Source organism: Sceloporus occidentalis, unplaced genomic scaffold, assembly GCF_023333645.1.
Source record: "Sceloporus occidentalis isolate IW3139 unplaced genomic scaffold, rSceOcc1.0.p SCAF_9, whole genome shotgun sequence".
NCBI lineage: Eukaryota > Metazoa > Chordata > Lepidosauria > Squamata > Phrynosomatidae > Sceloporus > Sceloporus occidentalis.
The window spans coordinates 30,362,126-30,379,366 of record NW_028316989.1 but is presented as its reverse complement, the minus strand read 5'-3'; the positions used below and the strand labels follow the sequence as shown (position 1 = coordinate 30,379,366).

Genomic DNA, 17,241 nt, shown 5'->3' with positions numbered 1-17,241 from the left:
CCACATATTCCCAAATGCAGAGCTAGGAAATTACCTGCTAAAACTTCATTTCTCCCTTCTCATTCATTAAAAAATTTTCATCCGAATCAGTACCAGTTTCATTCTTAAGTGCCAGCACCGTTATTATTGAATCAGCAGTTCTTGTTAAGTGAATCCATTAACTGACCGTTTCTCTTAAATGATAAATATTTTCTTTAATAAAAGAGGATTTAACAGATTAAAGAGTGAATCGTTCCATGAATTCATTCTATTATTTTTTTTTTCCTTAGCGATTTCACATTACGGAAAGTTTTGTTAACGATTTAGCATTCATGAAGTGGCACTATAAGATTTCCAAACTCTTTCTAGATGGGACACTTGAATTCCTTGAGACTCCATGCCCTGTTGCTCTGCTTATCAATGCTCTTTAGGTTTTAAACTCTCTTTTTCTAACAATAATACTTTGGATTGGTTGATGGATGTTATGGTGTGACCACCAGCCAGGAACTGAGAAACTGGCCGAAGTTGGTCCAAAATGGAGATGAGGTGGCATTGGGTTGGTCTGTGCCCTGAAGGATGGTGAAGTGGTTGGAAGGCAGAGTATTGGATGATTTAAGGGCTATACAGACCGGCACTAAGAGTGAGGACTGAGCGTCTGCACGCTCAAAGCCCTTACACCACTGCCTGGGCACCATTCTGGCATGCGCCCTTCTAGACGGTGCATGCCATGATGACTCACCTCCACCGCAGTGCCCAAACGGCGCAGCATGGAAAGGGCATCCTAAAGATGCACCACAGTGCTTATGATCCCCTTTCCAGGGAGCTGCATGGGGCTGCTTCTTTTTGTTCCTCCAGGGAGCAGATTGATGCCGCTGCGTGTGGTTGCAGTGGCACCGATCTGGGGCCAAAAGGGGCGGCTGCATACTGCCCATCTGTATCGCCTCTCAGACTTTGTCTGCATTTGCCCAAAAAAGTCCTGTTTGTCCTTCATTCTGACACTGTCCTATTTAGGTGACACACAGCCAAAACCCCAGTTCTGCTGCAAACAGTCTGCACAACACCCAGAACATTCAGCACCAGAACCTAATATGAATTTTTAAAACATTATCTCTTACTCTGAATCTTCCAGGAAGATCCAGAGTTTTCCTTTTCTGCTCCAGGGCAGCTGTCTGCATGGGCATCCATCTGGTGCTATCGTCAGCCATTTCAGGCTAAATTCAGAACAAGGTGCCCAGCCATATACACAGAAATCTACTGGGTGCCCTTGGGCCAGTCATATACTCTAAGCCTCTGAGAGAGACAAGGGCAAAGCCACTCTGAACAAATTCTGCAACGAAAACCTTGTGATACATTTGTCTTAGGGTTGCCATAAGTTTTAAGAAATAACTTGAAGGCACCCAAGAACAGCCTCAGTGTCATTTGGCCTTCTAGGAGAATTCAGGCTTGACTGAAGGCACCCAAGAGCAGCATCCGCTTAGTCATTTTGCCTTCTAGGAGAGTTCAGGCTTGATTTCCTCTAGGATCCATTTAGTGGTCATTGTGGCAGTCCGTGGTTTCTGTAGATCTCCTGCCTGGCACCATATTTCAAATGAATTGATTTTCCTCCTGTCCCTTGCTTCCCTGCCTGGATTTCCAAACCAATCTGTTTACTTCTGTTCAATGGCATCAAGTTGAATTATGCCAACTCTATGAATGAGAGAATCCCCGTACATAAAAATAAATATTGCAAGGAAAACACCCACGTGATGTTTTCCTTGTGGGACTCGAAAGGACCTGTGGTTTATTTGTGGCAACAGTTCCTGTGGTCCTTCTTAGGTAATAACTTAGTCGTATGGCACACAAGATCTTACTGTTCTTTGGGGATATCATTGAGAATCATCTTCCAAAAATGTCCCTGGATGCTTTCCTTGCTTGAGGTATCAGACAAGTGATGTACTTCTTTTAATCCATTTAGGCCAGAAGTACTAATGGGCTCTTGCGACGCAGCTTAAATTAATGAATCGTAGATACAAAATGTGGACTTTCAACCCCAAAGGGTCATCTTCTTTGCCGTGACGGCAGAGAGAGTTGGCACCGTTTGCCGTAAACAGTCTGTTTCCGCTCCACAGTTCAGTCGAGGTGTTTGGAACCAGTTCCCAGAAAAAGCCAAACGCAACTATTTCCTGTATTTTAAATGACCTTAAAAAAAGAGAGAAGGGGGATTAGGGTACTAAAAATATATTTGTGAGATGAAAAACGAGTGAATTCACTGACCTGGAGCGTTGGAGGGCCACTTTTGAGTTTGAAGCCTGTAGCCTCTATCCAAAGGTTTAACCCCAGCTAGATTCATTGAAACAAGACTTATTTGTGAAAGATTGTGGATTTTTTGCATACTAGAACAACAAAGGGAAATACAAATGTTAAACATGAAGGAAACCGATTATACAATGACCAAATGTGTGAGAAACAACTTGGGAGCATTGGAATTTATTTTGAAAGATAACTTTTCTTAATGCAAAGTTGTAACTCTTGCTTTATTATTGTTTCTATGTAAAAAATAAAGTGTGGGGGGAGAAAACAGACTTATTTGTTTCTGCAGAGGCTTGAAATATTATTTTTGCTGCCTTTTCCTAGGCTTCAGTCTCCCCCTTTTGGCCGCAAAAAGAGAGAGCAAAAAGGATTGCAAAATGAGCTGTGGTGATCTTTTGTGTTATTGTTGTGTGCCCTCAAAACCTTTCCGACTTATGGAGACCCTAAGGTGATCTATCATGGGGCTTTCTTGGCAGGATTTGCTCAGAGAAGGTTTGCCATTGCCGTCCCTGAGGCTGAGAGAGTGTGACTTGCACAGTGTCACCCAGTGGGTTTCATGGATGAACTGGAGCCATAGTCCAACACTCAAACCACTATGCTATGTTGGGTGACCTTGCCTATAATTGAAATAAAACCTTCTCCTGGTTATTCTCACCAATTCCTTGTCTCTCTAAGGAATCCAAAGCTTGGGAAAGTTGTTGCTGTTGTTGTTGTTTTGGACACACACACACAATGTTGAGAGTCTCTGCTGGTTTGGGGATTCCTGTGCTTGACCGCCATCCAAAAAAGAGAAAAAGAAACTTTTCCAAACAGCTTGTGTAGTTACAGTTGGGGCTGGTTGCCTCCATATTATTGGGGCAATGAACTTTAATGGAGCTTTCCAAGGTGTTCGACCTGTTTGGGGAAGAGAATGTTGCGCTTTGGATAGCTCCTTTAAAGTTGGACCTAAAATCCAAAATGGATTTACTGTCTCACTTTATACAGCAAGCCACCAGTTGCCATTGTGTGGTTATCCTTCATACCAGTCAGTACCTTACAAGAGCCAGTGTGGCATAGTGGTTTCAGTGTTGGACTGGAACTCTGGTGACCGGGGTTCAAATTATGGCTCAGCCCTGGAAACAAACTGGGTGACCTTGGGCAAGTCACACTCTCTCAGCTCAGAGGTTGGCAGCGGTAACCCCTCTCTGAAGAAACCTGCCAAGAAAATCCCAGGATAGGTTTGCGTTAGGGTCGCCATAAGTTGGAAAAGATCTGTAGGCTCACAAGAACAGCTGAAAGCTTTGAGTGGCCAGATAATTCCAGCAAGAAAAGTCATTTCTTCTTTCTTTCTGTTGCTGACTGTGCAATGCATGTTTATCACCACGTTCCTCCTTGTTTCTTTGCAGGGAGCCTTCCCGGCCCGCCTCAAGAAAGTGTTCATTGTGGGTGCCCCTATGTGGTTCCGGGTTCCTTACTCCATCATCAGTCTTCTTCTTAAAGAGAAGCTCCGGGAAAGGGTGAGGTTGAAGTCCAATTCGATAGAGATGGGAATGTGTTTATGTACAAGTTAAGTCTCCCTAATCCGAAATCCTTGGGACCAGAAGTAGTTTGGATTTCAGATTTATTTATTTATTTGAATTTTGGAATATTTGCATGTACAGTGCGCCCAGCTGAAGCTGTGCGGCAATTGGGCAAATGGCACATGTGCCTATGGCGCATGCATTGCACTGCAAGCATATGCTCCATTGTTTCCAGTGGGCGCATGAGCATACACGGAATTCCCTGTACGCACAAGGGAAGGGCCCACTATACACAATGGGAAATCTTGAAGATGGGACCCAAGTCTAAACTCCAGATTCATTTACACCTTATACACATAGCCTGTAGGTCATTTTATATTTGTATTTTAAATAATTTTGTGCGTGAAACAAAGTTTGGATACATCAGAAAACCACTGAACCACCAGAAAAAGCAAAGGGTCAGTATCTCAGCCACTATCTCAGTTTTGGTTTTTGGAATATTTTGAATTTGGGAATTCTGAATAAAGGAGATTCAACCTGTATCTTATTTTCACACTCCCCAGAGTTTTCAGCATCACATGAGACAGATGTGGAGAAAGTATGGGTGACTGTGGTTGGAACCTTGGTTTGTTTAACCTGTGTTAAACAGGTTGTTTTATACAACAACAACAACAAATTTATTTACAGCACACAGCCAGTACAAGGATAAAATACAATGATGGCTGAACATCCTTATAAATACTGTTTATTTTATTGCTTCTAATTTAATATATGTATTAATCTCCATTGTTTTTTGTAGAACGTATGCCACTGGCAGGTCTTTATTTTGTTTTAATTGATTGTATGTACAGTGCTGTGTAAACCTACAGTGCTTTATAAATAAATCATCATCATCATCATCATCACCAATAGGCCATCTCCTTAACCTGATCTACAGTCTTGACAAGAACTTCCAAAGTCCAAAATGAATTTCTCATCCTCCTTAGCCAGCCTGCATCTTGTGTGTCTGGCTATATGCAGCTGGGTGCATTTCTTTTTGGATGCACCCTCATTCTTTTCCTCTTTTCCTTCCACTTTTAGGTTCAGATGGTGAAGATGTCTGAGCTGAAACAGCACCTCCCGCAAGAGTGTCTCCCGGAGTACCTGGGTGGGTCCCTCAAACTGGATCCCATCAGCTGGAATTGCAGGTTTCTCCCGCAGCAGAACGGCCACCCAGACCCACTGGATGAGCTGATCCTGGTACCACTAGCTTCCCCTCGTGACAACGGCTCAGTCCACGTCCCGGTGCCGAAGGGAATGACGGTGCAAGAGGTGTTGGAACACGTCAAGCAGAAGCAGAAGCGAGGGATCTATGAGGAATACGAGGGCATCCGGCGAAGGAGTCCGCCAGGCACTTTTGCCTGCTCCTTGTGAGTGTAGAAATGAGGCACAAAGTCCTGGCTGCAACAGCAGATGGAGACTGGGGCAGGGTTGTTTGGTTTAAACCAAAGTTGGAACCTTGGTGGGCCTCATTCCCACTTACTAATAAATCGGTTTGCAATCCGAATCGATAGATCGATTCAACAGCGGAGCATGGTTCACACTACATTTGCCCCGATTGCATTTTCCCCTGTAAAATAGCCCACTTGTAGTTCACATTCATGAAAGAATTGATTCAAAATGAACCCGCTTCAGTCAGCTGAAGGGCAAATTTAAATCGATTCCAATCCGCGTCTCGTTCACACTTGTGCGGCATTGATTTATCGAATAAGACTTACATTAAATGGGTCTAGCATATGCCCCCCCCCTCTCTGAACCACTTCAGCAATTTGGTTCAAGTGCGAACCAGGGTCATTTAAACTGTATAAAATGTAGTGGGAAATTGTTTAAACCATAGTTCAAGCCTTGGTTTGTTTCAGCCGTCATTTGTTATCTGATCTTTTTAATTTGTTGCCTGCCTTATTTTATTGAACCACTTCCTGTAGTGTTATGTATTATTCATATGTATTATGCTATTATTTCTTAGAATGTATGCCATGTGCAGGTTTACTTTTATGTATTTTAATTGTTTGTATGTACAGCGCTGTGTAAATCTACAGCTCAATAATAATAATAATAATAATAATAATAATAATAATGGAACCTTGGCTTGTTTAAACTGGTTCCCGCCTTGGTTTGTTTAACCCAGTGATTCCCAAACTTTGGTCTTCCAGGTGTTTTGGACTTCAGCTCCCAGAAAGACCAGCTAGCTTGGCCAACAGTCAGGAATTCTGGGAGCTGAAGTCCAAAAATATCTGGGGGACCAAAGTTTGGGAATCACTGGTAAACCATGGTTCAGACCTTGGTTTGTTTAAACTGTGTTCCAAACCTAGATTTGTTTACACTGTGGTTTAAACCTTGGCTTCTGGGAGCAGCCACTGAGAAAATCCTCTCCCATGTCCTTGTCAAACATACCTGTGATGATGTTAAGGCTGGGGAAGAGCCTTTCTGCTTTACCATATTCTCCCAGACAATTCAGAATCGAGCATGTTCTCCTGTCCTCCAAACTGATGCAGAGAAAACCCAAGATCTGGAAGTCACATTTGCGTGACTGCCTTTGCCTATCCTTCTCTCTCTCCTTGTAGAGCTCCCTTTAACCAGGAAAAGAATCGATACGGAGATGTTCCATGTCTTGACCAAACCAGGGTGAAGTTGTCCAAACAGTTTAGCTATCATGAGGTAAGCAGTCCAAGGCATATAATTCAGAGAAGGTGCATTCAACTGTATCAGGCTGTCGCTATGGATGCACCTACATGGTAGAAATAATGCAGTTTGACACCACTTTAAATGCTCTAGCTCCATCCTGTTTTACAAGGCCTTCTCTGCCAAATCGTGCTGGTGCCTCACAAGACTACAGACCCCAGGATTCTGTAGGATGGAGCCAAGGCAGTTAAAGTGGAGTCAAACTGCATTATTTCTCCACTGTAGATGCATCCTATGTCTAGCCTGGGGTTAAGAATCATATAAAGCTTCTGGAGCTTATTGGACTTCAGCTCCCATCACCCATAGCCACTGTATCCAGCCATGAAGAGTGCTGGCAATTACTATCTAACAAGCTCTAGAGGCCTGCATTTGGCCAATTCTGATCTAGCCTACTGCTGTCTGTAACCAAGAGACCTATCATAAGGTTTTAATTCTTTGTATAATTCTCGCTTGAGCAGTATAGGTAGTTTATGTGGGTTTATTTGGGAGGCAGAAGACTCAGAGAGTTATTTGAGATGAATGTATCATTAGAGTTTCCCCAAGTTTGTACGTCTCAAGAGTTTTCCATTGTGTTTCTCCAGTTGACCGATTACATCAATGCCAGCTTTATGGATGGCTACAAGCAGAGGAATGCTTACATTGGCACCCAAGGTAAGGATGCCCCCATGCTCCCTTTGTGCTTACCTTTGTAATACCTCTTGAGGCTCTTTAGAATTGGGAAATTGTTGCTCAAGTCAAGTTTCTTCCCTGTTGCATCTTCAGGGCAAATTGTTAAGGAATCAGTTGCTGCTTCAAGCACCAGATGGCAGATCTGCTTCATTTTGGAAGAAGGGGCTTTTTTGGACTACAACATACAGAAACCCCTGCAGCCAGCATGGCCACAGGAGTATGCTAGGATCTGTAGTAAACACATCCATATCTGGAAGTTTTTGGAAGTTGTAGTCCATGAATTTTTGCAAACCATGGCTTTTGCTTCGTCAGGCTACAGGTCCAGCATTGTACTCACAGTCAGCTAGACCTGTGGTTCCCAACCTTTGGTCCTCCAGTTTTGGACTTCAGCTCCCAAGAGCCAGGAATTATTGGAGCTGAAGTCCAAATCATCTGGAGGACCAAAGGGTGGGAACCACCAAGATGCATCCATCAAACTTTTCCCCAGTGTATGTTGTTGCTGGCCCTTTTCTGATGCTTGACTCCAAGCATCTGGTTATCCAGAGATGTACAGACTTTGCACATGGTGGTTCCATTGAAAAGTGTTTTGGCTAATGGGCACAAGTCTTCTCTCTGTGGGCTGGAACATCTGTTTTGCAGAAGTCTTCTAAATCCATAGCCATGGCCATAGTTCTGTTGGTAGTAACTTTGCCTACAGAAGGCCCCAGTTCAATCCAATAGCACCTCCAGCTGGGAAAGGAGAAGACACTAGTTTGACATCCTAGAGCAGTGGTTCCCAAATTTTGGTCCTCCAGAAGTCCTAGCTACCTTGGCCAACAGTCAGGACCTCTGAGAGATGAAGTCCAAAACATCTGGCGGACCAAGGTTTGGGAACCACTGCCCTAGTGAGTCCCTGTTAGTCATTATATAAACCAAATGGTGGGAACATTGTATTTATTCATTTATTTTATTTGTACGACCCATTTTTACGTCCTTCCCCTACTGGAAGTTCTCCCCCCCTGGTGCTGTTTGATGTCAAAAACACCAATTTGGGGGGGGACCCCAAAGTGGATTTCTGAGTTTATTTATAGTGAACTTGAATTGGGTGGTTCATTTTGGACAATTCTAAGGCAGGAAGGTAGGTCTAAATCTGCAAAGGTTGCCCAACTGCCCAGTGTAGACAGCATGGCACTATGAGATGGTCCAATGGTCCTGATGGTACAAGGCAGCTTTCTTCTGTCCTCAGAGGGTGAGTGTTGCTTCTTTCCTTTTGTAACAGATGTCCCATCTCTTTTCAGGGCCACTAGAAAACACATATAATGATTTCTGGCGCATGGTGTGGGAACAGAATGTGCTGGTGATTGTCATGACCACAAGGTAAGGTCCATCTGTGATTAAGGGACCTATGCGGGTTTGGTCTTTGGTCCTCTGTGCACCGGAGAGATGGGGATTCTCTCCCAAAAATGCTTTTCCTTTTCCTTTCTGTGACATTTCACAAGGTTTTGTTACAGAACTGAAGCATGCTAAGGTCCATAAAGTATGTCAAGTTTGGCCCAGGGATTCTGGGAACTGTAGTCCAGGAAGAAACATTTCTAGTAGATGTTCAGGTTGAGTCTTCCTTATCTCAAATGCTTAAGACCAGAAGTATTCCAGATTTTGTACTTCCTCCTGATTTTTAACTTTTAGTGTTTTTTTTATTATTTTGGATCAATATGTCATTCTATTAAAAGCGTCTTTCAGAATATCAATTGTGACAAAGATGGCCCTGCCATTAAAATTTTCAGAATTTCTCCACTTATGAATTCATTCTGTTTATTCATTATCTTTTATTTCTGTTAACGTTGATAATATTTTTTAATAATTTTGTTCGTGAAACCAAGTCTGTGTACGATGAACCATTGGAAAGCAAAGGTGTCACTATCTCAGCCACATGTTTGGACAGTTTTGGATTTTGGACCATTTGGGATTTGGGAATTCTAGATAAGGGAGAGTAAGTCTGTAACAGAATTATCACCAGTTTCTAACATTCACAGAAACAAAACCTTTTATTTTCCTAATAAACTTTTAAATAGATTTTTGTCGGGTTTTCGGGCTGTGTGTCACGTTCTAGAAGAGTTTATCCCTGATGTTTCGCCAGCATCTGCGGTTGGCGTCTTCAGAGAAAGAAACTTGAACCTATATCAGTGATGCCGAGTGCCCAAACTGCAACCCAAAACCCACTTATTTATTGCAAAATGCCATGTCCCTCTGGCTTTCTAGTAACAAACTCTGTGCTGGGGTGATGGCACATGTGCTGACAGAGAGGACTCTGAGTGCCACCTCTGGCACGCATGCCAGAGGTTCGCCACCACTGACCTACATCCTCTGAAGATGCCAGCCACAGATGCTGGTGAAACGTCAGGAATAAACTCTTCTAGAACATGGCCACGCAGCCAGAAAAACCCACATAAATCTATGGATGCCATCCATGAAAGCCTTCAACTTCACAAACTTTTAAATATTTTGTGTTGTGTTATTTAGAGGTGTCTCATAATCTGAGATCCTTGGATCAGCATTACAACTTCAGGGTAGGATGTTGGGAAATAGTCAAATCCTCCATCATCCTCACTACGTCTTTTGCCTTGCAGGCTCGAAGAAGGAGGCCGAAGGAAGTGTGGTCAGTACTGGCCATTGGAGAAAGACTTCCAGTCCTCTTATGGAACGCTGACAGTCACCAACTTGGGAGTGGAGAACCTCAACCACTACAAAAAAACCATGCTGGAGATTTACAACTGTGAGGTATGGGGAGCAATTGCAAGGAGCCGGGTCGGTTTGGCCAGTTTTGACGGGTGGAAAAGAAAGATGGTTATAATGTGAGCCAACAAAAATTACCCTTTGAACCAAAGATGTGAAGGTCCACCAAAATAAAGTTTAAAAAGAGGGAAAAAATTGGGAGAATATTCCTCCTGTAAACCTTGGCTTTCCCCTTCCCCCCCCCCCACCAAAAAAAAAACTGGGGTGAAAAGACTATGGAATATTTTCTTCCAGAAGGATGAATATCCCATAACATGAACATGGCACAACATCAATAATAATATAAACAATAATAAAGGTGTGTATTATTCATAGGTGGGAAGTTAAAAAGGAAGAAAATGTGAATTATACTACAAATTTATGTATGCAAAATTTGAGAAATTACAAGTTAATAAATAAATAATACAATTTTTATTTCTATCCCACTTTTTGCCAAGCAATCAAAGTGGCATACAACAAGCGAAAATACATCCATACATACATAGTACCCCCCCCCCCCCCTTAAAACAAGATTAAACAGTATAAAATTAAAGCTAACATGCTAATATCCAAATAATCACCATGGGCAGAGTTTGATAGATGGGAAATCTTATTCGTGGTCTCAAGTTTACTCAACGATAAGACTACAGAAGGTATAAAATATAGTCACAATAATAATAACGCTAGATATAAAGGAAAAACGAGTTAAGGCAGAGTATGCAGAAATAAAGATAGGAAGATAAAAGAATTGAATCAAGAAAGGAAGAAAATAAAAGAGAGAACTCTTAAGTAGAAGGAAGTTAGATTATATGTTATATGCCTTTTAGAATATATATTAGTCATGTAATATATGTAGTTCAATTTGTGAGATGTTGTTATATGTTAAATGTCTTTAGATGATGTGTATTATATTGTCTTATATAAAATCAATAATAATAATATAAGCAATAAATTATAACATAAACAAAGGACGTTTAAGACAAGGCATACATATATTTACTCCTTCCCCCAAGTACTTCTAAAAGCTTCTAAAAGCTATTTGTCCTGAAAAGTTTTCTACAGGAATATGGATACTGGGAGGAAATGTGGCCCGTGGGGCTGTTTTTTTGTGGTCCCCAGAGTCCCCCCAAAATGCTTCTTCAGGACTGAATATTGGGGTGAGCAGCCTTTTCAGCATCTCAGGGATGGTGGGTGAGCCCTGGAGATCATAGATGAAGAACATGTTGCTCTCTGCAGGCTATTGACAGGGGTGCAAGGGTCGCCAAAAGCTGGAACAACTCAATGTATCTTTGCCATCTTCTCCAACTGACCCTTCCCTACTCCAGAGCCGCGAGAGGCGCCTGGTGACCCACTTCCAGTACGTGAGCTGGCCCGACTACGGAGTCCCATCCTCAGCAGCGACGCTCATTGACTTCCTGGGGGCAGTCAAGCAGCAGCAAAGAGTAGCAGTCAGTGCTCTGGGTCCGCGATACAAAGGCCATCCAGGCGGACCACCCATCGTGGTGCATTGCAGTGCAGGGATCGGTCGGACGGGTAAGTCCACTAGCACCTTCCCTGGCCTGGGCCCCCTCTAGATCAGTTGGACTACCACTCCCATCATCCCCAGCCAACACTCCCATAGGCTTGTCACTCTTTGGATAGGAGCCTCTTTTTTGCAAGTCTCCAGTTTGGGATGGGAAAGATACTTTGTTTTTTTGACCAAACTTCCAAGACTTGCATTACAGGATACACCTGTGGTCCGACTCGGTAAGAGGCAACAGCCTTCATTGCTATATGCAGAGCTTGCACTTAATTCCTTTTTCAAACTAACGCTGTTATAAGTAAGCTGTAACTAAACTGGGAGCAACTTTACTCCTTTTGGGATGATGTTGTAACTTTTTCATTCTTTACATAGCTATGGGGTAACTTCCTGTTAACTACTTGTTCAAAATAAAGTCTCAGGGGGCCAGGAAACATGATGGGAACGACTTCCACATTCCTTTGACATTTTGGGGACATTTTGGAACTACACACAAACACAAACACACATATGAAGGTCTCCCTTATCCATAATTCCAAAATATTCCCAAATCCAAAACTGTCACCATCCGTGGCTCAGATAGTGCTTTGCTTTTTGGTGACTGAGCGTACATAATCTTCATTTCGTGCCCAAAATGATGTTTAAAATTGCATATGAAATTATCTTCCAGATGTATGTATAAGGTATATATGAAACATAAATGATTATGTTTCCCCGATTAGCATCTCAGTCGCCCCCAATGACTACCCTGTCTTGTCCGTTTTAATAATTTTAACGGTTTAATGTTGTTAGCCTGCCTCGATCTTAATGGAAAGGCGGAGTATTATTATTATTATTATTATTACTATTACTATTACTATTAGTTTTGACTTGGTTCCCATCTCCAAGATTTCTCATTATGTATATGCAAATATTCCAAAATCTGAAGGGGGAAAAATTCAAAATACATCTGCTACCAAGCCCAGTGGACCCTTGTTATATGCCGGGTTTTGGTTCCAGGATCCCCTGTGGATAACAAAATCCATGGATGCTCAAGTCCCATTAAATATAATGACATAGCAAAATGGTGTCCCTTCTAAAAATGGAAAATCAAGGTTTGATATTTGAAATTTATACTTTTTTTGAATATTTTCAAACCGTGGATGCTCGAATCCGTGTATAAACAAAATCAGTGTATAAGAAGGGCCGACTGCATTTTGGAAAAGGGGGACTCAACCTTGTCTGATTCTTGGAAGCCACACAAACAGACCTGGGCAGTCTCCTCCAGGTTGTCCATTGCTTGCCTCTGAATTAAAGGGACATCTGACGATGATGCTTTCCTCCCTCCAGGTACTTTCTGTGCCCTGGATATCTGCCTGTCGCAACTGCAGGACATGGGCACGCTGAACGTCTACCAGACAGTGGTACGGATGAGGACACAGCGCGCCTTCAGCATCCAGACCCCGGAGCAGTACTATTTCTGCTACATGGCTATCATTGAGCACGCTCAGAGGGAAAACCTCCTTCCCATCTCCCGCCCTTGGGCCAGTCCGGAGAAAAGCTAATGGGAGTCGCAGTTGGATTCCTCACCGATAGCCAACAAATTGCAGGACCGGACTACCGTAGACTCCCTGCCTTCCTCTTTGCCTGACTTTTCCCTCTCTGCCAATCCGGATGCGTCCGAGTCTTTTCGCTCCATCGTTGCGGATAAGACCAAGGATCACGAGGCAACTCGGCTCCATTCCTACCCCTATTGGGACCTTTCTCTTTTGCCTGGAAGGACAAGTCACAACCGGTAGCCATTGGACTACAGGTCCTTGCACCCTTGACTGAACTGTGCCTTATTACAAAACACACACACACAAACCAAATGTAGGGGGACCCTCTATGCCACCGAAGAGGCGTGGACCTCCTTTCAAAAAGAAGGAGACTTATTTTCCCCCTGCTCTTCGTTTGAGGCTGTTAGGACATCTTTCCACTTATATACCCAAAGCCAGGATGGAAGAAAACCTAACTGCCTCTCCAGTCTTACGCGTTGCTCAATGGATGTGTAGCTGTGTGTGTGTGTATTTTCTCCTGTTACGTACATAAATATATGCTCCTCGTGTTGAGGCGTAGTCAGTATTCCTGTTCTATATTTCGGGATAGACACAGTGGCTTGTAGCTGCCAGGGACTCACCTGGCATGGCAAATGTCCAGTAATGCAGTGGACCATGGGTTGGAGCTCTCTCTTTTTCTTTTTTCCTTCTTTCTTTTCCCATCTCTCCACTAGGTCCGGAGTGGGGAAGGTGTAGCCCATAAGCTGCATGCAACCCCAGGCTGTTTATGGTCCTCACAACCCCTCAAATTTTTGTCCCCTAAAACCGCTTAAAGGTGTGTAGGACGTCTTTGTATCTCTCTTTTTCTGGGTTATTTCAGGCACTTTTGGTAATAGGAAGTGCTTTGTAAGCTGACTTCCAGGTTACTTTTTGTTGGCGGAAAAATGGCCTTTACTTGCACAGAAAATGACCCGCAGAAGGGCCATAAATGTAGTAAAATTGTGGTCCCCTTATCCTTGAGGATAGAGTTTTTTTTCTCCAGGGATGTCACTGGGGTTTGGCCCTACAAAATCCCTTTGGGGACCAAAGCAGCCTCCTGATCTTTAACAGCTGCCTGCCTCTATGGCATGGTAGCCCACTTTGCTCAGAAAACATGCACCCCTTTTTTATTTTATGTCAGGGAATGTATTTTTCTAGGCCAAAATGTTGAAACTCATGCTTCAATTAACTTCTGAACTTCAATTAAACTTCTAGAACGATGCAGTTTTGGATACCTTTCTTGCACCAAGCAGAAAAATGGTAAAACTATTCATTCATGCATCCCAGAATGAAATTTATGGAGATTTCCCTCGCATAGTCTGCCACCCAACTGCTCAATGCAGACTACTTTAAAAGATGGTTCCTGCTGTTGCGTTTCCTTCTTCCACCTATTCCTTCCTTCCTTGCCTTAAAAAGAACAACAACTTTGAGGCAGCGGAAAAGGCAGTTAAGATGAGAGCAGCTCTTTGGGTCTCTTCTCTCCCTCTTGGGATACAAGATGCAGACATTTCTCACGCTTGCGTTTGCCACTGGTTGGCATGCCAAGTGCTGGATACGAAATACGGCACCAGGGTGGTTGGAAAGAGAAGGGATATGGTTGTCCAATCTGGGTTTGCAGCCCTCCAATGGTTGCCAGACTGTAGCTTCCATCATCCCTCACTGATGGGAGCTGCAATCCAACGAGAGCTAAAGGGCCAAAAGTCGATAAGAAAGTGGAGAAGCTGGGTATATGTGCACAACTATTCAGATCCTTAGGGCTGTAGTTCCCAAACATCGATCCTCCATGTGTTTTGGACTTCAGCTCCCAGAAGCATTAGCCAGCTTGGCTAATAGTCATGAATCCTCGGAGTGAAAGTCCAAAACATTTGGGAGGCAAAAACTTTGTGGACCGCTGCATCTGCACTGCAGAAATAATGCAGTTTGATATTGCTTTGTCTTGGCTCCATCCTATGGAGTGCTGGGTTTTGTAGTTTATTGGGACACCAGAGCGCTCTGAAAGCGGAAGCTCAATATCCCACAAAATGCAAATCCCTGAATTTCATAGCATTGAGCCAGGGCAGTTAAAAGTGGTGTCAAACTGCATTAATTCTGCAGTGCGGATGCAGCCTTAGACATCCCTCTCCGACTCAGTTGAAGCAGATAGTATTGGGGATGGGACAGAGAGAGAGAAACTTAAGGAGCCCTTCCGCACTACACAATCATAGCACCATGACTCCATTTTAAATTTCATAGCAGCCTCCTATGGGATCCATTATATTTTGTGGGTTTTTTGGGCTATGAGGCCATGTTCTAGAAGAGAACGTCAAGAATAAACTCTTCTGGCCTTCGCAAAATAAAAAGGTCCATCTGTATTTTTGTCTTCTTTCCTTCTGTACCTTTTCCTTCCACCCACCTTTTCTAGTCGCAGAAGAAGAGAGCGGCATCCAAACCAACCTCAGTAACTTTCTACTGGAATAAGCTCTTTCAAATGTGTATATTCTTTGTTTTTGGGTTTTTTTAATCTTTTTTTTTTTCTTCCTTTAATTTTTTTTTTTGTATTTAACATTAACTTGATCAAAATCCGAATTGGAGATAACTATAAATGTTTCAGTTCGCTATTGTATGGCGACGGACGTTTCGTTTTTGTATTTACAGAAATAAATATACCTACAACTGACACATCTGGCGTTTGTCATTTTCATGGGTAGCGGAGACAGTGACACTTTTGCTTTCCGATAGTCCAGTGTACATAAACTTTGTTTCATGCACAAAATTATTTAAAATATTAAGACTATAAGAAATATAAGACTATTTAATATAGTTATTAAAAAGACCCATAAAATTACCTTCAGGCAATGTGTATAAGGTGCCTATGAAAAATTAATGAGTGTCGTATTTAGACTAGGATCCCACCTCCAAGATTTATCTTAGGCAAGGAAGACTCAGAGGTGGTTTTGCCAGGTCCTTCCTATGAAATCTAGCCTGCAGCACCTGGCATTCATTGGCGGTCTCCCATCCAAGTACTAACCAGAGGTGACTTTTCTTAGCTTCCCAGGTCAAACAAGATTTAGTGTCTTTAGGATGTGCATATGTATACCTTCGAGTTGCCTTCAGTTTATGGTGACTCCATGAATTTCATAAGATTTTCTTAGGCAAGGATTACTCAGCGGTGGCTTTGATGGTTCCTTCCTCTGAAATACATCAAGAGCCTTATTACACGGAGGGTTTTGCAGCTCAGATCCAAGAACTTGCACCCCTTTTCACCCCAGAAAGGCACAAGGTCACGATGTGTTCAGACCCCCACTGAGCATGCGCAAGGGTGCCGATTCGAATAGTTGAATTCCACTGGTGTGGTAATACAATGTGCACTCGCTCCGCTTTGCTTGAATCCACATCACGTGACTTGCCTTGGATTCGGTTCCCCCTCGATTCAGAAGGGCAACGGAAGGGCAACCAGTTGTGATAAAACATTCACGTTACAACGTGAATTTGCATAGCTGAACCAGGAGTCACTCCGGATCTTGAGCTGCAAAAACCTCCATGTGATAAACACCTAAGAGCATGAAGAGGTTTAAACCTCCTTGTAACGACAGCAACAAATTCACTAGGAAACATAACTGTGCCATCTTTCCTTGACCTCAGCCCTGTACTCTGCTATTGTACAGATCACCGAAATCCAAAACAACAAAAGAGAAACAATGCCTCATCTTATACTGTATGTATATATCAAAAGAAGTTTCATAGCCACCCTCCCCATTCTTAATCTCCTCCTGGTTTCCTGATCAATGTTTGATCCCAGGTATGGGAACTCTTTTACTATTTCTGTTTCTTCATTGTCTAGGCTGGACTTGCAAAGGTCCTGGGCAGTCATTATTTTGGTTTTCTTGATGTTTGACATTAAGCCTCTCACTAGTTATCAGGTTTTCTTGATGTCCAACAGTAAGCCTGCCTTTGCACTTTCCTCCTTGATCTTCCTCAGTAGTTATTCCAAGTCGGTGATGTTTTCCGCTAGCGTTATGGTGTCGTCTGCATATCTTAAGATGGTTGATAATTCCTTCTTCCTATTTTCACTCCTCCGCCTTCTGTGTCCAAGCCTGCTTTCCTTGCAATACGTTCTGCATATAGGTTAAATCTAATTTTTATTATTTCCTTCATTGCTTTATGTATCTCTATCCAGTATGTTTTTGCTTTTGGTGATAAAAGCACCATAAGTGATGAAACAAGCCTTCTTGCTGTGAGCATTTCCAGCAAAGACGCCTTTGCGCCTTGATGCACCTTG

General features: G+C 42.8%; 1 protein-coding gene across 1 annotated transcript in view; it reads left to right on the top strand.

The window, feature by feature from the left end:
• The window catches only part of PTPN9 (protein tyrosine phosphatase non-receptor type 9), a 40,967-nt gene extending 27,452 nt beyond the window's left edge, over positions 1-13,515 (top strand). The window contains exons 6-13 of the mRNA XM_089538457.1: positions 3,654-3,764; positions 4,848-5,176; positions 6,371-6,464; positions 7,070-7,139; positions 8,435-8,513; positions 9,764-9,914; positions 11,234-11,441; positions 12,757-13,515. Coding sequence (XP_089394583.1) covers positions 3,654-3,764; positions 4,848-5,176; positions 6,371-6,464; positions 7,070-7,139; positions 8,435-8,513; positions 9,764-9,914; positions 11,234-11,441; positions 12,757-12,971 — 1,257 coding nt within the window. The 3' untranslated portion in view covers positions 12,972-13,515. The remainder of the gene's footprint in view (positions 1-3,653; positions 3,765-4,847; positions 5,177-6,370; positions 6,465-7,069; positions 7,140-8,434; positions 8,514-9,763; positions 9,915-11,233; positions 11,442-12,756) is intronic.
• Positions 13,516-17,241: the final 3,726 nt, after the last annotated feature.